General features: G+C 39.0%; 1 protein-coding gene across 1 annotated transcript in view; it reads right to left on the bottom strand.

Annotated features, from left to right (window-relative positions):
- Positions 1-23,721, bottom strand: part of THSD7B (thrombospondin type 1 domain containing 7B) — an 801,116-nt gene that overhangs the window by 90,854 nt on the left and 686,541 nt on the right. The window contains exons 15-16 of the mRNA XM_060106700.1: positions 10,200-10,333; positions 2,326-2,476 (exon numbers count right to left, since the gene is read on the bottom strand). Coding sequence (XP_059962683.1) covers positions 2,326-2,476; positions 10,200-10,333 — 285 coding nt within the window. The remainder of the gene's footprint in view (positions 1-2,325; positions 2,477-10,199; positions 10,334-23,721) is intronic.

Below are 23,721 nucleotides of genomic sequence, written 5' to 3'. Positions count from 1 at the left end.
GTACTTAGTAGGATTATTGCAAGAGCTAAAGGGAATCATTCTTACACTTGCCTTGCACAAAATAAGTGCTCATGAAATGTGAACTTCCATTATATTCAAGTTATACACAAAATAAGTGACTTAGCGGGACGAGCATTCCACTCCTACAAATTATCCTTTATTGGTGCCTCTTTATCTTAATACTGTATTGTCCTATCCCCAAAGAACAAGGAAAATCTCTTTCAGGAATAGAATTATAGAAACATCAAAGAAAAATTTGCAATAATTAATAAGGAATCAACAATTAAAAATTGAAAATATAAGGTATTAACTAATTTCAAAAATATTTTCCAGGCAAAACATTCTCTGATGTAAATCATGCCGAAGTTTTATTAGGTTACTCTCCCAAGGCAATAGAAATTAAAACAAAAATAAACAAATGGGACCCAATCAAACTTACAAGCTTTTGCACAGCAAAGGTAACCATAAACAAAGTGAAAAGACAACCTACAGAATGTGGAATGGGAGACAATATTTGCAAACAATGCAGCTGACAAGGGCTTAATTTCCAAAATATACTAATGGCTCATACAACTCAACAACAACAAAACAAACAACCTAATCAAAAAAATGGGCAGAAGACCTAGACATTTCTCCAAAGAAGACATACAGGCGGCAAATAGGCACATGAAAAGATGCTCAACACCACTAATTAATACAGAAATGAACATCAAAACTACAATGAGTTACCACCTCACACCGGTCAGAATGGCCAGCATTAAAAAGTCTACAAATAACAAATGCTGGAGAGGGTGTGGAGGAAAGGGAACTCACCTACACCGTTGGTGGGAATGTAAATTGGTGCAGCTACTGTGGAAAACAGTATGGAGGTTCCTCAAAAAACTAAAAATACAGTTTCCATATGATCCAAAAATCCCATTCCTGGGCATATACCCAGATAAAACTATAATTTGAAAAGATACATGCACCCCTATGTTCATAGCAGCACTATTTACAATAGCCAAGACATGGAAACAATCTACATGTCCATCAACAGAAGAATGGATAAAGAAGATATGGTATATATATACAATAGAATATTACTCAGCCATCAAAAAGAATGAAATAATGCCATTTGTAGCAACATGGGTGGACCTAGAGATGATCATACTAAGCAAAGTAAGTCAGAAAGAGAAAGACAAATACGATATGGTCACTTATATGTGGAATCTAAAATATGATACAAATCAACATATCTGTGAAACAAAAACAGATTCACAGATATAGAGAATAGACCTGTAGTTGCCAAGGGGGAGGGGGACAGGGGAGGGATTGACTGGGAGTTTGGGATTAGCAAAGGCAAACTGTTACATATAGGATGCATAAACCACAAGGTTCTACCGTATAGCATAGGGAAATATATTCAATATCCCGTGACAAACCATAATGGAAAAGAATATGAAAAAAATATATATATGTGTAACTGAGTCACTTTTCTGTACAGAAGAAATTAACACAACATTGTAAATCAACTACACTTCAATAAAATTAAAAAAAAAATTTTCCATTTTCATACAAAGATTTTCCACAATCTTCCCATAAATTGTGAGTATCACCACTGAAATCAAAGTATCCTAATTCTTTCCTTCCCAACATTTGGAGCCATATAATATGTTCCTCATCCTCATTTTCTTTTTTAGCTTTTTAGGCAGAAAGGTTAAGTCTAAAATATCCAACGTTATCTTCTGAGATTATTAAGTTGAACCACGCTACTTGAAGAATATTTTGCCATACTCCTGTTATGCTTCCATTTTTTTTTTTGAAAAAAAAAGAGGAAAAAGGCAAGTGCTTTAGACTTAAAAAAAAGTGTTTTTTTTTTTGGTCAGCTTTGGAAGAAGAACATGGCAAAAGAACACCTCATTTTGGGAAAACAGCACAAGGCAAAAACAGATCATCACTAACGGAAGCTAAATCACACAGTGGAGTTAGGCTACTAAGATATATTGATTCTGCAAGGGTAAAAATGGATTAGAACCAACAGATTATAATGAGGATCATTTTGGTACCAAAGAAGCCCCTTTAACAATGGGCATGCATTCGAATCCTAGTGTGATCATTACAGGCTCATTTTCCTTGTTCGTGTTCCCAGGATAAAGGCCTTAAAAGAAGCACTGGCATTTTAAATTGCTCAGTTTCACTTGCTGAAATTTTTTTTTCTTTCTTAGGCAAAATTATTTTCCCATGTTATGAGAAGAATGCTTTGGAGAGCAGCACTGTGAAAGTGCAGAGAACAAAAGTGATGGCAGCCCTGGAGGATTAGGCAATTGACAAGGGAAAAGAAATTACCTGTGGGCATTTGCTCCAAGGTCCCCACTCAGACATGACACATTCACTGGGACACAGAAGAGAGCAAGACTGGGTTTCTGAGGGAATTTCATCCTGGTTGCAAAGGCTGTTATCCACTGCTCCCCCTTCACCATCGGCAGCATTTACGCATCTGCAAAGCAAGATCACAAGATAGCTTGATCGCTTAAAACAGTGGGGAGTAAATTTAAAATAGCTGTGATGTATCATAATTACTTACCCCTCAGAGATAGTTAAACATAAAATAAGACCAGCAGAGAAACCAGGAAAAAAAATCCTTTCTCAGCCAGTCCAGCTTTATTGAGTGATAACTCAGGGCAGAACCCTTTATTTGGTAAAGCAGAAGACAAGGGACAATTGTCATCTTTGAAGAACTCTCCATCTAAACAGAACTATCTACAATATATTTACTCAGGTCCCAGTACAGAGAGAATTATTTTTTTTAATTGTAACAAATCTTGAAGACTCTCCTCTGAATAAATCCATCACTTTGATGGACCTTTCACAGTTCCCGTGACTCTCTTAGACCTTTCCTAGACTTCTCTTTCAGAGCATCTAAGCTTCCTTAGTTTTTGTTTAGTACAATTAAGGTCATAGCAAAGCAATGCAAAAAATAATTGAACATATTTTTCTTTCAGGTATTTTCTGCATTTCAGTAAGGAATTTTCGTATCATAAACCAAAGGGCAATTAGCAAGCATTTTCATGCAGCAATTGAGCACATGCTATATAGATGCACATATTATAATTGCTCTAAGTGCTGATTAAGATGAGATAAATAATCATGCTATTGATTTAATCAAATTAAAACCAAAGTGTTATACTACTATATATCCACCAGAGTGGCTTAAATCAAAAACATGGAAAATATCAAGGGCTGGCAAGAATGTGGAGCAATTGTAGCTCTTCTCACTCTGCTGGCTGGAGCATAAATGCTTTGGCAAACTAGTTGGCAGTATCTGCTAAAACTAAACATATATATACTATGTAACTCAACAATTTCACTTCTATTTATATACACAAGAGAAATGTGTACAAATGTGGACCATCCCCCCCAAAAAAAAACCTGCCTGAAAATGTTCATAGCACCACTATTTATAATCAACCAAACTAGAATCAACAGTAGAATATCTACAATATTTATTCAGCCACAGTAAAATAGAGAAACATATTGTGATAAACTCATTGAATTAAATGCTATAAAGTAATGAGAATTCATAAACTACTGTTGCATGAAAGAGCATGAATGGAGCTCACAACCATAATGTTGAACAAAAGAAGCTGGACACAAAAGAGTATAGTCTGCATGGTTCCATTCATAGAAAGTTAAGAAATAGGCAGTACTCATCTATGGTGTCAGAAGACAGAATAGCAGTTATGCTTGGTGGACTGGTTGATACATAGGGGCTTAGGTAGTCCTGGTAATACTTTGTGTCTTGGCCTCTGGGTTGGTTACACAGGTGAGTTTATATTGTGAAAATGCACGGAGCTGCACCCTATGCTGTGAGCATTTCTCTGCATTTATATTATATCCCAATTAGAAGTTCTTATTTAAATTATTTTCTCAAAAATGTTTAATAAAGACTTGCTATATATAAGCCTCTTTTGCTAGGTGTTGGGATACAAAGATATTTATTAATAATGATTCATTTCAGGGCTTCCCTGGTGGCGCAGTGGTTGAGAGTCCGCCTGCCGATGCAGGGGACACAGGTTCGTGCCCCGGTCCGGGAAGATCCCACATGCTGCGGAACGGCTGGGCCCGGGAGCCATGGCCGCTGAGCCTGCATGTCTGGAGCCTGTGCTCCGCAACGGGATAGGCCACAACAGTGAGAGGCCCGCGTACCACAAAAAAAAAAATAAAATAATGATTCATTTCATAAATATTTTGAGCGGCTTACTCTGCACCATGCCCTTACTTGGGTGCTGGGGTACAGAACTGAAAACAAACAAATAGGGACAAGATCCCTTCTTCTTCCAGTGATAATGATCAAAGTAAAGGTGAAAATGACAATGATGATGAGCTAAATGGTGCCATTTACTGATCTGGTAATTTCCGACACAAAGCCACAGCCAAGGAATAAGCATTTTAAGAGGGCTGCACTGGAGAGCTTTTGGTGCTCCCCAAATCATGCTATGCTGGAATGAATTATCCTATACATTCAGAGTTTCTTTTATACAAACATATTTTTTTTTGATTCAGGAAAACTGCAAAGTAGTATATCAGCTGGTGCAAAATAAAATACACTTTATGAGGTGCTAAGTAATAAAATTTTAGATATTGTATAAAGCAGGTTAACAGAGAATGGTAAAAGGAGAGAAAATGTCATGCCTTCTAATATAGGGAGGCAAAGTACAGAGTCATCTATGGACTTGAATTTCTTTTGTGGTAATAGTCAATAGTGGAAGGAAGGGGCCTCCCTGGTGGCGCAAGTGGTTGAGAGTCCGCCTGCCGATGCAGGGGATACGGGTTCGTGCCCCGGTCTGGGAGGATCCCATATGCCGCGGAGCGGCTGGGCCCGTGAGCCATGGCCGCTGAGCCTGCGCATCCGGAGCCTGCGCGTCCGGAGCCTGTGCTCCGCGACGGGGGAGGCCACAACAGTGAGAGACCCGCATACCGAAAAAAAAAAAAAAAAAAAATAGTGGAAGGAGGGACCATGAAATGGCTTTAATGTCTTTCCCTGGGCAAACTTAAAAGCTGAAAATTGCTTGCCTTCTTGCCTGCACACTCTCAACTGATGTTCTTTTATGATTTCACTGAAAAAGAAGAAGTAATACTTCTGGACAATGGTGTCCAGTTGAACATATGCATTAGTCTTTGTTCACTCCCAATAAGCCACAAAGACAATAGTAAAGGAATTTATTACAAAAAGACTAACAAAACAAAACAAAGGAGGGAGGGTAAGGCAGTATCGTACAAGGACAAAGAACATGGGAGAGGACAAAGGCAACAATGGAAAACAGATGGGCTAGTGGTAACTGACGTAGTACACCAAGAAAGCTGATTACTAAGCCTTCAAAGGAAAAGAAGGAAAGTAACTCCATTTACACATCAGAACACATGGAAAATTCAGGAATTCACCTTTGGAAATGTGAATGAAGGTGAGGTAGAAAAACTGGAGGATTTATTGAAAGTGTGTTTAAGAAGTACCTAAGCTCTCAAATCCCAATTCCCCAATTCCCAGAGCTAGGTGATGGCCCCAGCCCTGCCCCTGCAGGTAATTGAAGGTTTATTATCTGGAGAGGTTCGCAAAACAGGTCTTTGGATTAGAGAACACATGGCCCAATTAAGGATGGGAACATCATATTGAAAACAGGGTTTAAGGAGAAGTTAACATATTGAAAAAAATGACTACTACCTTAGTGACTTAAACAATGCACATTTATTATTTTTCAGTTTTGTAGTATAGGAATCCAACGTGGAACTCACTAGGCTAACGTCAGTGCTCTGGCAGAGCTGCATTCCTTTCTGGAGGCTCTAGAGGAGAATTGTCTCCTTACCTCTTTCATGTTCTGGAAGCCACCCACATGCCTTGGGGCCATGGCCCCTTTCTCTGTTTTCAAAGTCAGCAGCCTTGTATCTCTCTGGGTCTTGCTTCTTTAGTCACATTTTCTGTTTTTCCTTTCCCATCTCCTCATCCACTTTTAAGGACACTGGTGAATAAAATGTTCCCATCCAGAGGATCCAGGACAATCTAATCTTTCCATCTCAAGATCTTTAACTTAATCACATCTGTGAAGAATCTTTTGCTATTTAAGGTAAAATATTCACAGATTTCAGGGGTTAGAATGTGGATATCTTTGGGAGCCATCATTCTGTCTACCACATCAGACTTTTTTCATTGGGTTTCCCAAATACTGATTGCTAGGATTATCTATTTCACATGTGATTTAAGAAGAGAGTCTTCTAGGGGTCCTGACAAGCAGAAGAGTAAAGATTTAAAAGACTGAAATTGAAGGTGTTCCCAAATGAAAATGCCCCTGTAGTTACATATCCTGCATCATCAATTTCCTTGCCATATCTCCCTTTGATCATCACCTTCATTTGCACTCAGGCTCATTACAAAACTGCTTTAAAGCATGTGTATATTTTCTATCTCCAGCCCTCTCTCCTCTTCCTCCATTATCACCTCTTGGACTTACTTTAATCACACTTTTACTATCATTCCAGAGAAAACTCATATCAAGATCATCAACAGAGTCCCCTTCGCCAAACTCAATAGCCAATTCTTATCTTAGTAAACCTCTCAGAACCATTTGAAACAACTGATTACTCTTTCTTTTTTGAAAAACTCTCATCTTCCCATTTTCTTGGTTTTCCTTCTAGTTGACTGGCTCTTTCCCAGTCTCATTTGTAAGATCTTTCCCTTTGCTCTAATCTATGAATATCTGTGTTCCCCAGGGTGAAATTTCTTTCTTTCTTATCAATATATATCAGATTTATAGCTGATGCCTAATCTATGCCACCATTACTCTCTGAACTCCAATCTGTCACTCCAAGCCTTCTCAGTTGGAAAGCTAATATCTCAAATTTATTGTGTTCAAAAGCTAGCTTTTGATTTTCTCTCTCAAATTTGCTTCTAATATTTCTCATCTCAACAAATGGCACCACCATTCTCATGATTGCTCAGGCCCTAAACCCTAGCAATCATCTGTGATACTTCTCTTTCTTCCACATTCTACAATCACTTTATAAGCAAATCCTTTCATCTGTACCTTCCAGATACAGTCCAAATGTGACCACCTCACCACCTTCACTTGTACAAAACCTGTCTAACCATCAGTCTCTTTCACCTGGAATTCTGGGATGTCATTCAAACCTTCATCCCTGCTGCTGCTTACATACCCCAAAATTCCTTCTCCATACTCCATCTAGCAAGGTCCTTTTCAAACGTAAATAAGAGCATGTCATTCACTCTGTCACAAACCTCCCATAGCTTCATGATGCTGTTAGAAAAATATACTTTAACCTTATTTTAGAAGACTATACAATTTGAGTACTGGCACCAGCCATATGGGATGTAGTGTAATCCATCTTGTTATAACAAGCCAAGAAGTTTCCTGCTTTGGAACTCCTTCCCCTTGGAATTCTCTTAATATAGATCTTTACATTCATTCAAGTCTCTCACATTTTTCAGGTCTCTGCTTAAATATTTTGCTGACCAGCCTCTCCAAAACAGAAGGCTCCATCACACCAATCCAATTTTACTTTTCTTCTTGGCATTTCATAGCAAAGACATTCCATTATATAGTATTTTATGCATTTATTTTTTTCTCTGCTGCTCTAAGTTCTTTGAGGACAGTAACTTGTTTTGTTCACTTTTGTATCCCCAGTGCCTGATACATAGAAGGCAAATATTCATAAATACTTTTTGAATTCATAAATGATTGCTGTCATGTATGAACCATGAAGATGTCCTCTAGTTTGGAGGTTTCACGAAAGATAAATGGATAAACTGTTTCATTCATTATAACACCATTTTATTAAGGCCAAAAATGGTTTGGAATGCAAGATGTCTGGAAAACCTGCTTCAGATATATATAAAGTGTGTAACACAGTGAGTTTGCATTAGTTAGCTAGGGCTGCCATAACAAAATATCACAGACTGAGTGGCTTAAACAACATGCATGTAAGGCTTGAGGCTGAAAGTCTGAGATCAATGTGTTGGCAGGGTTGGTTTCTTCTGAGGGCTCTCTCCTTTGACTTGTAGATAGCCACCTTCTACCTGTATTTTCACATGGTTTTTTCCTCTGTGTGTGTCTATGTCCTAATCTCCTCTTCTTATAAGTACATCAGTCAGATTGGATTAGAGCCTGCCCCAGTGATCTCATTTAACATTAATTACATCTTTAAAGACCCTGTCTCCAAATACAGCCACATTTTGAGGTACTGCGGGTTAGGACTTCAATACATAGATTTGGGTCGGGGAGGGGGGGATACAATTCAGCCCATAACACATATCTAGTAGTTGTGTTATTTTTATTATATAAGGCTTCATCCATTTGAGCTGAGAGGTATGGCTTAAAGGCCCTCTTGTTCAAGTGTGTTTTTCCTCAATCAACCTGCCACAATTCTGCCACTAGCAATTTATTCTCTTAAAGCTTTCTTTTCTCTCCTGAGACTTTGCTTTAATACTGCTAAGAGGCCTGGCTGGGATGAGAGTGAGAAGTGCCACAGCTCATTTACACATATTATTTGATAAGCTAGCCTGGTCAATCATTTCTCAAAGCCATGAGAAAATAGGACGTAAGAGACACAGATTTACCATATGCTAACACATGTATATGGAATCTAAGGAAAAAAAAAATGTCATGAAGAACCTAGGGGTAAGATGGGAATAAAGACACAGACCTACTAGAGAATGGACTTAAGGATATGGGGAGGGGGAAGGGTAAGCTGTGACAAAGTGAGAGAGTGGCATGGAGATATATACACTACCAAACGTAAAATAGCTAGTGGGAAGCAGCCGCATAGAACAGGGAGATCAGCTCGGTGGTTTGTGACCACCTAGAGGGGTGGGATAGGGAGGGTGGGAGGGAGGGAGACGCAAGAGGGAAGAGATATGGGAACATATGTATATGTATAACTGATTCACTTTGTTATAGCAGAAACTAACACACCACTGTAACGTAATTATATTACAACAAAGATGTCAAAAAAAAAAAAGACACAGATTTTGAAGAAAAAGAGGTAGATGCCCAAGTTTGGCAGCCTGAGCAACTAGCCCCCAGGGGAACAGGCAGTGAACAAAGGGAAGGAAAGACGATTTGTCTATTAGCCCTTTGCCTGGGTTGGTGATCAGGAGCACCTCTACAATTGTGCTAGCAGCTATTTATTCCAACATGCTTACCAGTGATTTTGCAACATTGGGACTAGGTTAAGACTCAGAATTGGTGGGTATTGAATTACTGAATCAAGTAAGTTCACTGGTGTTGAATAACAATAAACACATAGAAGTAAGCTCTGCCTTGGCAACTGACTTCATAGATAACTTGATAGGGAGTTACCTGCTTTGGGCTCCGTGTGTCCACTTGAAATGGAACTTCCTAAATCTAGCAAAATGATACACTCTGCTCATGCAACTGAATAGTTGACCACACTGGGTTTTCTTCTTGATTTTACATACTAAATCATTGTTTACGATTAATATTTTGGCTTTTGCTTATTCATTCTCTAACATTTATTGCCATTTTCCTCAGTTGGTAATAAAATTATCCTTCTTTCTTCCCAAATCATTTCTAAATAGACTTTTTCGATGAACTCAGGCCAGCTGTTTCCTTTGCACCACTGCTATATTTACCAAACAAAAATGTTAAACAAACTCCCTCAGTAAATAACTGAGCATTCACTAAATTCTTTCAGAGCTGTGTTCTTTTTATATTAAAATATATCATTACTGTTCATAGGTATTCTCATATTAGTTTCCAAGGCTAATAGTGGAAATTATTAAAGGCCTTAAATTGACCTTTCAATGTACTGACATCCAAAATTAAGATAATGCCCATCAATTTACTAACACAGAGCAAAAGAGAGACATGGCATCACAGTCAGAGTCACCTAATTTGTTAGCAGTGATGGCCATGTATCACTGCAGGGATGCGGGCGTGCTCCATGCAGTTGGTTTTTCCACTGATATCATTTGCAGGAAATGTTAAGGATTGTGGCTGCAATGCAGATGTAATCCCACAATATACATGGAAGCTCAAGGCACATATACTTCCAGGGATACTTAAAGATGACCAAAAGCCAGAGGATATTGTGTGAAAATCAGAGTGTACTTGGATAAGCAACACTGTTGTTTGTATAAAAATATATAAATTCCACTGCCACATTTCCCCAGTGTCTCCATTTCTACACACCTGATTTTCCTAGACTGCATTCCTCCTCCACAGCGCAGGGACCTCAGCTCATTGTGGATTTTGCATGGAGACCAGTGTTCTACAACCCAGGAATACTGATTGCACTCACTGTAACACGGGACTGCCTCATGTACCTGTCAAGAACAGGAAAGGAAAAGAAAATTATGTGGCACTATCCAAGTTATGGAAAAATAGCCTATCTTTTAGTAAAGTCGGCTGAACAGGACCCAAGAACTATACTCTGGCCCCAATAGCCAAATTGCGTTCCTCAAAAGCAAGATATATTTGGCTTCTCTGAAATTACTGACTTACCTAAAGAAACATACAGGGGAAATCAACTAGAATATGATGGCATGCCTTTGCAGAAGAGAACAAAGGACAGTCGTTACCTACTGCCAAGAACCAGAATTCCATTACCTTTTCATTTCCTCAAAGAGCTCACACAGCATCTATTATGATGGTCCAGCTCTCATTTATATGGTATACTGTATTCTCAGATGTACTTTACAATGTCAATTGACACAAATAGAGGTAAGGCAAATTTACTCTTGAATATAAAGTTCTTAGAATGCAAAAGGCAAGTGGTATTATTTGTGCCAGAAATTTCTTTTTATGTTCTCAAATGATCAATGCTAATAGGCAATCATTTAGCCTTCTGGGCATTGTGGCTTATATGAATTCAGCGATGTGTAGGATGGTTTCAGAGCATAGCTAAAACACACAGACACACACACACACAAGACAAACACACACATGTTAGAGGCTGTGCATGATTACTGACTGTGAATATATATAGATTTATAGTAGAAACAATAAATATAGTCAATGAATTCTTAGGTTACTTCCTATGCATTTATTTGTGATGATTTTCTCCTGAAATTTTATACCATTGGGTGGTCAATTGAGTTTGCCTCTTCAAGACTGAATTTAAAAGGCATTACTCCTCCATAGTGAACACAGCTTTCTCCCTTGGTAAGAAAAAAAATTGTTTTGTCATATGATATGTTACTCTAGATCACAAAGATGGCTCTAGTGTAGCATGCTGATGAGTAGTGATTCAACCTATTACCAAAATAGTTAATTAGTGCTTTTCATTTTAAACAAGAACTTAAGCCCCATGCCTTTCCTCCCCTTGCCTTTCCAATTCCATAAAATTGTAAATGATGACTAGGCTGTGCTATCCAAACAGAACCATTACTTGCAAGTTTCCACTAAATGCAAGGGAAAGCACTATGTAATGGGATAACCAGAAAACAAGACTGGAGCACTGTCAGCATGTGAGATGGAAATCAGATGAGAAAAGGTTATTGGCGAGACTACATCTTAGGAATCACAAATAATGTCAGAAACTATTTTTAACTGTGGGGTTCGATTTGGCTCTCTCATGTAGAGCGTACAACAATAAGGGAAACTGCAAAGTGAAAAATATGTGAGGGCAAAATGAAAGAAGATGGGAAAATAGAAGTGGAAATGGGTGTGAGGAAAGGAAGGAATTAAGTAATAAAAGAATCACATTTCATGCTGTGAATGCTGACAAGAATGGAATGAAAGGGTCAGAAGCAGTGCCTACATTAGAATAAGGAAGTAATAACTTGGAAAGGAAAAAAGTCTGCCCCCTAAAACTCATAGAGGTAAGAGAAAAAAATCTATAAAAATGAAAAGACGCGACCCAAATCTAAGAGACACCAGGGAACTAAGCTGATGACAGTTGAGGGTTTAGCTGACCCAGCTTCACCATGGAAATTAAGCTGTCACTGAATTTACAGGTTTGTTCTATAAACTCTTCAATATGTATCAGACAATTTAAAGAAAGCTTTTTGGCTTTCCTATGAGATATAAGAAAGTCTGCTAAAGCACTTTGCACAAATGGGGGAGATGAAGAAATTAATTAAAAAAGTAATTTTTCCCACAGCTCATGCATGAATCTGAGAGCAAGTGGATAGGCTAGACTCTGAGATGGACCTATTTTTCTAAAGCTCTCAAAATACTAAGCAGAGCTTACACTTTCCCCCTCCCTCCCGTATAAAGCCCCAAGGTCAGATGGAAAATGAAAAACTGTTTAGTTGCATGTACCTTTGATATACACACTTGAACACCTGGTCATGTATTGGTTTACTGTTTTTATTCTCTATGCTCCAGTGATCTACATCTGTAGCAGAGTCACTAACCTCATCTCCAAGCTATTGGAAGACAGGGGGCAGGTCTGTGTAGGGAGATGTTGACCCACCTTCTTGAATAATGGTGTAAAAACGGGACCTCTTGAAGAAGATTCTCCATCACATGCATTTACCTGATTTTTTCCCCAATGTGTCTGCCATTTTAATATCGCTTATACTGTCACTTCTGGCTGACAAATCCCTGCCTTCATTCAAAGTCCAAGGGAATCCCACCACTTCCACAAGGCCTTTCCCAGGACTCCAGTTGGCATGTCTTTGGTACTCAGTGAGACTTTCAGTTTTAAGCAGATTTGTAGCCAGATGATAATGTCAGGTGCCATGTGCAAGGCTGGGCCAGTGGTGGCCATTAGGGCCACATTGTGTGGAGCTTGGGGAGGAAACACATTCAATGAAGTCATCACCTTGACTCCTCTCTATGTGTCTCCTATTCTCTCATCTACTTGAGCTTTTTTGCTAACTTTAGTCTTAATGCCTCCTTTGTACTGTAAATGATACTTAAAGAATATGCTAAGAGAAACACAATTTGAACCCTCTACTCATAAATATGCTTCTGGTTTTAACCAAAGTCAGACCCGGACTCTCAGTGTTTGTTTATATGACTACCTGAACAAAACTTGTGAGTCTTAGGAAGGCAAGGACTATGCTTCTACGATGTCTGCATTTTGTAAAACATTCGGAGGAGGGGGTGATGCCCAATCAGTATTTGTTGAATTGAAACAAATTTTTGAAGGGGCACAGATTGCTAAATGACCCTCACTTAATTTTCTAGAGAACACAGGCTCATAAATGGAATGTATAAGGGGTGTTTTACAAAGCTCAAAGGACAATAAGAGGGAACAAAAATGAAACCCTTCCCTTTCCATTATGGGGCTTTGGTGAAGAATAGCCATCATTACATTAGCAAAAGGTGCTGCCTGACGATTTTTGTTATGGGAAAGAAAGGCTGTCCCTAAAGAATTGTGAGAGTTGTTTGTTTAGAGACCTTGTTCATCAGGCAAGGAATCTTACCTAGAGGATCAAAAACACCCACAAGAGGCAAAAAGGCAGCAGGCCGTCAAGAATAAAAATTTACTATCCAGATGCCCAATTTCTTCTCATGTCAGTCCTCTATGTTCCGGCTATTTCATATTGGTATTTGGTTGGTGCTTATTATACTTCCATAATGGAAATGTGTTAAAGCATGGACTTTATCAGGGAATCATGCGGAAATGTTCTGAAGGAGAAAAATGAGCCATGGGAAAGTTAAATGAAAATCATTTCTAAATGGCACAAATTAGGAAGAAAATAACAGGGTTTAACAGGGCCACCAATGCTAAGAAATGCCACTGAAAAATCTAAATCCTCTGAGAGAAGTAACATTTCATTCTCCTGGTAATGAGTCCTATCTAATACTTCTTTATTGGGATATTGTGGGTTTTGGTTTTTTTTTTTAACATCTTTATTGGAGTAAAATTGCTTTACAATACTGTGTTAGTTTCTGCTTTATAACAAAGTGAATCAGCTATACATATACATATATCCCCATATCTCCTCCCTCTTGCGTCTCCTTCCCACCTGTCTAGGTGGTCACAAAGCACTGAGCTCATCTCCCTGTGCTATGCGGCTGCTTCCCACTAGCTATGTATTTATCTATTTTACACTTGGTAGTATATATAAGTCCATGCCACTCTCTCACTTCGTCCCAGCTTACCTTTCCCCCTCCCTGTGTCCTCAGGTCCATTCTTTATATCTGCGTCTTTATTCCTGTCTTGTTCCTAGGTTCTTCAGAACCATTTTTTTTTAGATTCCACATATATGTGTTAGCATATAGTATTTGTTTTTCGCTTTCTGACTTACTTCACTCTGTATGACAGACTCTAGGTCCATCCACCTCACCACAAATAACTCAATTTTGTTTCTTTTTATGGCTGAGTAATATTCCATTGTATATATGTGCCACATCTTCTTTATCCATTCATCTGTCGATGGACATTTAGGCTGCTTCCATGTCCTGGCTATTGTAAATAGAGCTGCAATGAGCATTGTGGTACATGACTCTTTTTGAATTATGGTTTTCTCAGGGCATATGCCCAGTAGTGGGATTGCTGGGTTGTATGCTAGTTCTATTTTTAGTTTTTTAAGGAACCTCCATACTGTTCTCCATAGTGGCTGTATCAATTTACATTCCCACCAACAGTGCAAGAGGGTTCCCTTTTCTCTACACCCTCTCTAGTGTTTATTGTTTGAAGATTTTGTGATGATGGACATTCTGACTGGTGTGAGGTGATACCTCATTGTAGTTTTGATTTGCATTTCTCTAATGATTAGTGATGTTGAGCATTCTTTCATGTGTTTGTTGGCAATCTGTATATCTTCTTTGGAGAAATGTCTATTTAGGTCTTCTGCCCATTTTTGCATTGGGTTGTTTATTTATTTATTTATTTTTTGATATTGAGCTGCACGAGCTGCTTGTAAATTTTGGAGATTAATCCTTTGTCAGTTTCTTCATTTGCAAATATTCTCTCCCATTCTGAGGGTTGTCTTTTTTGTCTTATGTTTTCCTTTGCTGTGCAAAAGCTTTTAAGTTTCATTAGGTCTCAATTGTTTATTTTTGTTTTTATTTTCATTTCTCTAAGAGGTGGGTCAAAAAGGATCTTGCTGTGATTTATGTCACAGAGTGTTCTGCCTATGTTTTCCTCTAAGAGTTTTATAATGTCTGGCTTTACATTTAGTTCTTTAATCCATTTTGAGTTTATTTTTGTGTATGATGTTAGGGAGTGTTCTAATTTCATTCTTCATGCCTGTGCCCATGGCAGACATTACTAGTCACGTATAGTGTTCTTTTTCAGCATTTTTTCCTACACTGAAGGCCGGGCAGCCACTACCAATGGATTGCAGTACATGTGTGCAATCCTGATCAACGTATATTAGAGAGAGTGGGCAGCTGGACCAGTAAGACATCCCTATGACTCCAGATGGGGGAAGGGGTGTATTGCTACAGACCCAAGGAAATAAAATTTTATAACATCAACTTAGGTTTCCACACCTTCCAAGAGTAATTAAGGAAACACTCCCATTTACCATTGCAACAAAAACAATAAAATACCTAGGAATAAATCTACCTAAGGAGACAAAAGACCTGTATGCAGAAAACTATAAGACACTGATGAAAGAAATTAAAGATGATACAAACAGATGGAGAGATATACCATGTTCTTGGATTGGAAGAAACAACATTGTGAAAATGACTGTACTACCCAAAGCAATCTACAGATTCAATGCAATCCCTATCAAACTACCAATGGCATTCTTCACAGAACTAGAACAAAAAATTTCACAATTTGTATGGAAACACAAAAGACCCCAAATAGCCAAAGCAATCTTGAGAAAGAAAAACAGAGCTGGAGGAAGCAGGCTCCCTGACTTCAGATTATACTACAAAGCTCCAGTAATCAAGACAGTATGGTACTGGCACAAAGACAGAAATATAGATCAGTGGAACAGGATAGAAAGCCCAGAGATCAACCCACACACATATGGTCACCTTATTTTTGATAAAGGAGGGAACTGTGTTTTTATAATTCTGTAGTTCCAGAGTCATATCATAAACTCATTCATTTAGTCAGTCTTTTAATATTTATTAACTTAGCTTTTGCTCACTGTAACTGATCAACTTAATTAAGGACTGTTTTCTGAAATTACTCTCCACCTATGGACTGGTATAAACTTGGAAGCAGGGTCTCATTAGGGTTCAGCAGGTATCATTTTTGTACATCAGGGTCTTAGGGTTCAAGGGCTCAAATAAAGCAAATAATCCAACAACCAAAATTTTTAAAAAAAAAGAAAGAAAGAAAGGAAAAGTCATGGCCCCCAATTTTCTACAGAATAATTTTTTGCTCCAGTGAAGCTGCCAGTCAAGACCCAGGTAGGAAACTTCAGGCTTGAGACCTCCATGCTGGGCACTGTGCTACTTGGAACTTGAACATGAGTTCAAAGGTCCAGCTGGGGGCTTCCCTGGTGGCGCAGTGGTTGAGAGTCCGCCTGCCAATGCAGGGGATGTGGGTTTGTGCCCCAGTCCGGGAGGATCCCACATGCCGCGGAGCAGCTGGGCCCGTGAGCCATGGCCGCTGAGCCTGCATGTCCGGAGCCTGTGCTCCGCATTTGGAGAGGCCACAACAGTGAGAGGCCCGCGTACAGCAAAAAAAAAAAAAAAAAAAAAAAAGTCCAATTGGGACTAGAGATTCCTGCAAGTCAGAGCCAGGGTCTGTCCCATTGGAATGTGAGAGGAAATGGTCTCTAGGAGTGGTAAGATCGGTAAAGCACTACGGGCTTCCTTCTCCCACAAAAGGTTGTGAGTTCTCAGCCAATAGTGCACAAATTTGCCTCTGATTAGGTCTACAATTCTCATCCCTTAATTCAAAGAACTTCCCTGCTAGTCCTTTTCTGCTGTTCTATACTTTCTTTCTTCCTCCAGAGCTTACGCTTTCCTTCCAGAAGGGTCCTCTAGGCTACACCTTCCTTCAACTTACCAAATTCTGTCCCTTTTCTTATTCAATCAGCCGTGAAGTTATGCTCTCCTCCATTACGACTTGTCTGACTGGCTGGAAATTATCACATTTACACAAATAATCTTTTGGTTCCATTTTTGTTCATCATGCATTTATAATTTGTTTGTGTACAATGTAGTGTGTACATTCAATGTTAAAATGTTCAGTCCTAATTCAACTGCAGCCGCATGCTTTACAATGAGCCCATCCATCACTAGTCCTTGGTCATCAGTGGTTACACAATAACACTCTGTGGATCTTTATGGCTTATACAAGACACTCCATGTCTTAGGTCTTGATCATCACAATCATTTGAGTTAGAAAATGTTGGTGTGATCCCTATTTACAGGTAAAAATGACTGAAATTTGAAGAAGCTAAGTTAGTCATTTATGGCTTATAAATGATGAAGCTGGTGCTTAAACTGAGATTATTTGAGAATCCAACCCTGGTGATACCAAGAGTTCACAGGCTCTGCCTGTTTAGCTTGTACAAGCACATCACCATGCTTCAAGAGCCAGTCAATATCTTTTCAATGATGAAGATAATGCTAACATTTATAAATTCCTGAAAAAAGGAAAACCAAGAGCTGAATATTCAAAGATGTCTATACAGTAAATGATGCATATTACTTTATGTAGAAAATATTACCTAAGCAATTCATTCCTAGTCTTTAGGTATGGAATCTCTTTTCACAATTTCAAAAATCCAAAAAATGTCTCAGAAAACTTGCAAATTTAAAGCAAGATTAGGCCTGTGTCTTCTGAATGGTTGCAACTCTTTGTGTGAAGATGATGGGTTAAAACAATATTCCACGAATGGTTTTAAATTGGTATCTGTGGGAAAATCATTATGCCTGTCATTTTGTGCTATGAGTTGCTCAGAAGGGCAGCACTTGGAGTCAGGATTTTCTGGAGATCTGGAGTCTGGTGATCCATAATATAGGGTGTGGGTAACTGTCAGTTTTAGCCCAGACGTTCAAGTCTGAGGCCCTGGCTAACCTCCTCTTCCCAGATGTTTTCCCACACTACCTCCTTAGCTTCCTGAGAATTCTCTGAGCTTACCATCATCCCTGGTATGTAAGATTCACCATTGGTTTGTTTTATTTATTTATTTATTTTATTCTTTTGGCTGCATTGGGCCTTCGTTGCAGCGAGCAGGGGCTTCTCATTGTGGTGACTTCTCTTGTGGCAGAGCACGGGCTCTAGGCACATGGGCTCTAGTAGTTGTGGCACATAGGCTCAGTAGTTGTGGTGCATGGGCTTAGTTGCTCCACGGCATGCAGGATCTTCCTGGACCAGGGCTCGAACCCATGTTCCCTGCATTGGCAGGCGGATTCTTAACCACTTCACCACCCAGGAAGCCCTCACCATTGGTTTTAAACATGCATTATATATTTTCTTTTCAATTCTGATGTTAAAAAATATTTAAAAATGAACTTAATAATGTTGAATGAGTTTTATCTGCAAGATTTATTGACGAAGTGTTGAACTTTAAAGCCAATGGGAAGTTTATTAAAATAATGACCATGGTAGTTTCATTCCCTATCTCCTAAGAATAGTGGTTTCCAAGCTTGCAGACCTGGAGAACTGTCGCATTGTTGCAAGGGGCCCGTGAACGCATTCTCGTTCCAAACTTTTTCTGTAGTCTCAATGAATAATATAATCTCATAAATGTTAGTCCCACCACTTGTCAAATGAAGGCAGGGAATGTGATTTAAAAGTTTTAATTTCATTTGAAGGAACTGCTGAATTTGAAATCACTCATTAGGAATTTTCTCAACCCAGGCTAACTAAGAGCACAAGGTCCTCGTATCAGATACTCAGGGAACCACTGCCTTTACATGTAAAGAAGAGAATAAATAAACTGAAAAGGAGGCTATGCCCTACATTGTTTATATTTTGATAAGATGTTATACAGAGCAGACCTCTTTCTAAAAGTGAATATTGAAATAAAATTTTCCTGAGAAGTTCTAACCTCCAGATTCTTTACTTTTTATTTTCCAGTGGTCTATAATACTTAACCCCTTCCCTCTGGTCTGAATATCACTGCTGACCTTTTAAGCACAGGGTCCTCATTATCAAGACCAACACCCATGCACAGCTAAACTGTCTCTACCATCCATAGTCTTATTTTCCTCCCCCCATGGCAGGGGGTGGCGGGATGGGAGATGGGAGAGCTGGGTACTGAGACTGAGTAAATGTGGCCTCAAGCCATGCGTGTACTTCTTTCCCTTCCTCATGCTTCCTTCCCATTCAAGGATGTCACACATGGGCCACCCATTACAGAGGGTATTTAAAAGAGGAGAATCAGGGCTTCCCTGGTGGCGCAGTGGTTGAGAGTCTGCCTGCCGATGCAGGAGACATGGGTTCGTGCCCCGGTCCGGGAAGATCCCATGTGCCACGGAGCAGCTGGGCCCATGAGCCATCGCTACTGGGCCTGCGCGTCCGGAGCCTGTGCTCTGCAACAGGAGAGGCCACAACAGTGAGGCCTGTGTACTGCAAAAAAAAAAAAAAAAAAAAAAAAAAAAAAGAGGAGAACCACAAAGCTCTCATCCAGAAGGCCATGGTTAAGCTCAGTAATCTGTGCTGAGGTAATGTAGATTATCCATAATGGTGAATAAGCAGAAATGCCTTAGTTTTTTTTACTGCATAGCATTATATTTCTCCTTTGGCAGATTTACATTTCATATTTGTGACATTTAAGCAACTATAAAAATAAACCATGGTCTTAAAGTGGACTACGTGGTAAGGGACATCAGCAACAAAAGTTGTCATTGTGCAGATCCCATAAAGCACAGGATATTCTAAAGTGTGTGTGCACACACACACAAGCACTAAGCAGAATCCCTCTGTGCCTGGTATGTGATACAGAACTGGCGGAGCATACTGACACAGGCAACTTGGGGCAAGTTGAACTATAAAGCCCACTCTCTGTACCACAGCAGTGTAAACAATCATAACCAATAGAATGAGAGAAGGAAACTCACTCCAGAGTCTGGACTGCCTTCTCCAGTCCCCTGGGAGATGCTGCCCACTGCCATGCTGTGATATGAGAGCAGATGGAATTTTGTAGATCGCTCACAGTATACCAGGGACTACTGTCACAGTGGCCCTTTGGATTTTCATAGAACAGATTGCACTTATCAGTCAAGCTCAAGTGGGAAAAAACAAAAAAACAAAAAAAACCCAAAAGCAATCCCATACCATCTATGATCGATACTTCCAGAAAACTTTGGAAGAGCTGAACACGTAACCCTTCAGAAAAGAGCTTATGGATGAATCTTGAGGGTATTATGTAAAATAAGCCAATCGCATATGGATAAATACTGTATGAATATACATATATGAGGTATATCAGATAGTCAAACTCACTGAGGCAAAGAATAAGATGGTGGTTGTCAGGGGCCGCAGGGAGGGAAAAACAGGGAATTGTTAATCAATGGGCATAAAATTTCACATGAAAAGTTCTGGAGATCTGCTGTACAGTACTGCCTATGGATAACAATACTGTATTATCCTCTTAAAATCTGTTAAGGGGGTAGGGCTATCTTATGTTAAGTGTTCTTACCACCATAAAATTAAAAAGAGTTACATGTCTCAGAGGGGGTTTTGGATTGTACCATGGAAACGTGACCAGTGAAAGAACCTTTCTGCTCTTAGCATCTATAAGATGCTGTCTAGGGGTCTGGTGTACAGATTAGGTAGATAGATAGAGAGACAGATACAGACAAAGTAAGTCTGGGTCCAGAATATGACCACCAGAAATCAGGTAAGAAAGGAAAACTTTCTTACTCTGTTGCAATACAAAAGAGAGTCTGAAACAGAGACTACTTTGGCTTCTGGCAGGTAACAAAAGTTTTACGAGTTATAGGTGTAAGGCAGTGCTAAAGCAGAGATTAGTGGATCTCAGTTCTCACAAACAGATGCCCAAAGGATAAGTCAGAAAGGTATATGGTATTGTTTGAGGTTTATCAAGAAAGGGAGGAGAAGGGATTTAAGCCCGAGACTTGCAACTCATTATGTAAGTGTCCAACACAAGTGAAGGCTTTGGGGAAAACCGTTACCTTCCTTTGCTGGGATAGGGTCTTGTATAGCTCTCACTCATTCTCAGCAGTTGAGAGCATCATGCTATCCTTACTCTAGGATACAGGCAACTGTCTCTGCACTCGAATGTAAGAAGCCTATTGGAGCATGCCTAGGAAATCAATGTAATTTGAGTTATAAAAAATGTACTTGTGTAAAGAAGCAGTATGATCTAAGTTGCACATTCCTTGGGCAAAGAAATCCTATGTTTGTGTGGCTGAACTATCAGATACAAATGGACAAGGATGGGTAGCCCTAGTTGGGATTAATCTATTATGACCTACTTCAGATGAGAGATTTGTCAATTAAGCAAACAAACAAACCAAAATCTAAATCTAATTCTCACAAACTATACACAAGGCCATGATACATACAGGATGAAGCTTGAAGACTGCAGCCACCTGGGGTAAGAAAATGGGAAATTTGATGAGGTAGAATTTAATTGGTAGATAATGGGCACATGCCACTAAAACTTCTGAGATTTATATCAAGAGAGATATTCCAAATGAAGTTTAGGACATGTAAGTCATCTTAAATGTGAGGAAGATGAGATGGGAATGTGTGAGAGCACTGAGAAAGGTAAAGTGGTCCCAATATGAGGTTACGGTTATGAAAAAATAATCATTATATCTACTATTTTCACAAAGCTTCCAACATAACAAGGAAGAAGAGATACCAAGATTTGGTGGTGAAAATGAAAGAGACAAGTAAAACCTTAATGCTACTTTTTGAACTCATTTAAGATTAGCATATTCTAGAACCTAGTGATGCATTAAAGTTTCCTCTTTTTTACCAACAGAATTGGAAGAAAGAAGACAAGGCATCAGCTTCCCCAGTGCCCTGAATTCCAGGGGGTATTGCTAATGAGCAGAGCAGCAGAAAGTTGGATGTTTGCCAAGAAAACTTCTTCATAATGCTTTTACCATCTTATTTCATCTTATTTGGCTTAGTTGGGCTAAATCTGAGACCATGTGTGACCTGAAAAGCAATCTAGCCTTTGGGAGGTTTGCTCAGAACTTCCCAATATTCACAGTAGGCAAGCATAAAACTGGTTTCTAGGACCAAGTCCAAAAGGAAAGCCCCAAATTGGCAAGAAACGACTTTTCACATGTTTCCTATCATGCAGTGAGAACTCTGGGCCCACCATGTTACCGTCTCTTAATCATTGCAACAAACAAATCTTTCCTACTCTAAAATGCATTGGTTCTCATCTATCACTTGCTCCAAAGTCTATCAAGGAGTTAGAAAGAACAGAACAAAAGAAGGAGCCATCAAAAATGGCCTTTATTCTGCCTAGTAGAAGGAAAAAGATAAGAGTTGCAGTCTGCAAACTTCATTCCTAATTTGGCTAATTTCTAAATGCTCCTGCTATCACAAAAGGCAGGAGAGGAGAACAGTGTATTTTTCACCCAAGAAAGAAACAGATAATTATTATTTTCATATAGTTTGGGGCAAAAAAGAAAGAAAATAAAAAATATTACAAAGAGACTTTTTGCACAAAGATATTAGGTGTCACACACACACACAAAGTAGTTTTTTTCTTCTGCAGATAAATGCATGAGGAAGCAGTTCTAAGGCTGCATTGTGCCCTAACAGTTCTCCCAGTTAAAATACAAGGCCAGGCACAGCACAAAATGGCTTTTTTAAAATATGAACTCTTAGCGTGAGTCCTTCCATAACAAACCTGAGGTGTCTAAGACAAAGTTAAAGTGAAACAGAGCCACAGTGATGTTTTATAACCAAGGATGGCACAGCCTGACCTTTGCAGAAATGAGAGGCAAGATTGATTGGCTAATGGAATCCCTGCCATTCACTTACATGGTGATAAATTGCAATCCTGGCTCTGATTTCCACCCTAATTTCATCAGTTGGAGACTCTTATTAGGGACTAATTGAAAGCTGCTTCTTTACAGACTAAAGAGTATTTTGTTGGAAACAGGCTTCCCTTGAGGCAGAAAGTGAAGAAGAGACAAAGACTGATACAGACCTTTTAGGCCCTGCACAAGATAAAACCAGAAGATGACTGCTTAAGGAAAATGCTAGTTTAAGGCAGACCTGTTCCTGACCTCCATTTTAGTAAATTTTGTTTTGACCAAAGGAAAGACACCTGATGGTAAAGTAGAAGTCATGTCTAACAAGCAAATATCACTATATACAACATAAATGATGAGCCTATTCCTGGGTACTTGCAAAACACAGTATGTATTTGAAAAACTTGACAAAGAAGTTCTTAAAATGTGTTACAGGATGATCAATTAACCCATTTACACAAAGTGGGCAATTTTCTACAAGCCTGGACTCAATAAAAAACTAAAACATGAATACATAGCATGTGTGCAACCAGTGACAGCTTTTCTGAGACATTTACTGAGAACTAAGATTTCCAGATACCATATTTTCTATAAACAATCCTTCCTCCACCTCCACCCCCCAAATAAGAGAACTTATACACTGTGTCCCTGGGTTATACTCTGTGCTCAACAGATATATATTGGTATAAATATGATATGAACAAATGACTACAGAAATATTCTAAGCATGTTCCTAAAAAATGTACATAGACCAAACCATGATGCTGGTATGACCTGGAGTTAAAAGTTGTGCCCTCTTTGTAATTAACTTTACAGGAACATTAGTATTATGTATCAATTATTCAAATCTAATTGCTTGTAACTGTACTCTGGTCCCAACATTTCAAAGCAGATATCCAAATGAATTCAGAGATTTCTATTTCTT

The sequence above is a fragment of the Mesoplodon densirostris genome, chromosome 8 (assembly GCF_025265405.1).
Source record: "Mesoplodon densirostris isolate mMesDen1 chromosome 8, mMesDen1 primary haplotype, whole genome shotgun sequence".
In the NCBI taxonomy this organism is placed as follows: Eukaryota; Metazoa; Chordata; class Mammalia; order Artiodactyla; family Ziphiidae; genus Mesoplodon; species Mesoplodon densirostris.
This window is presented reverse-complemented; position numbering and strand designations above follow the sequence as displayed.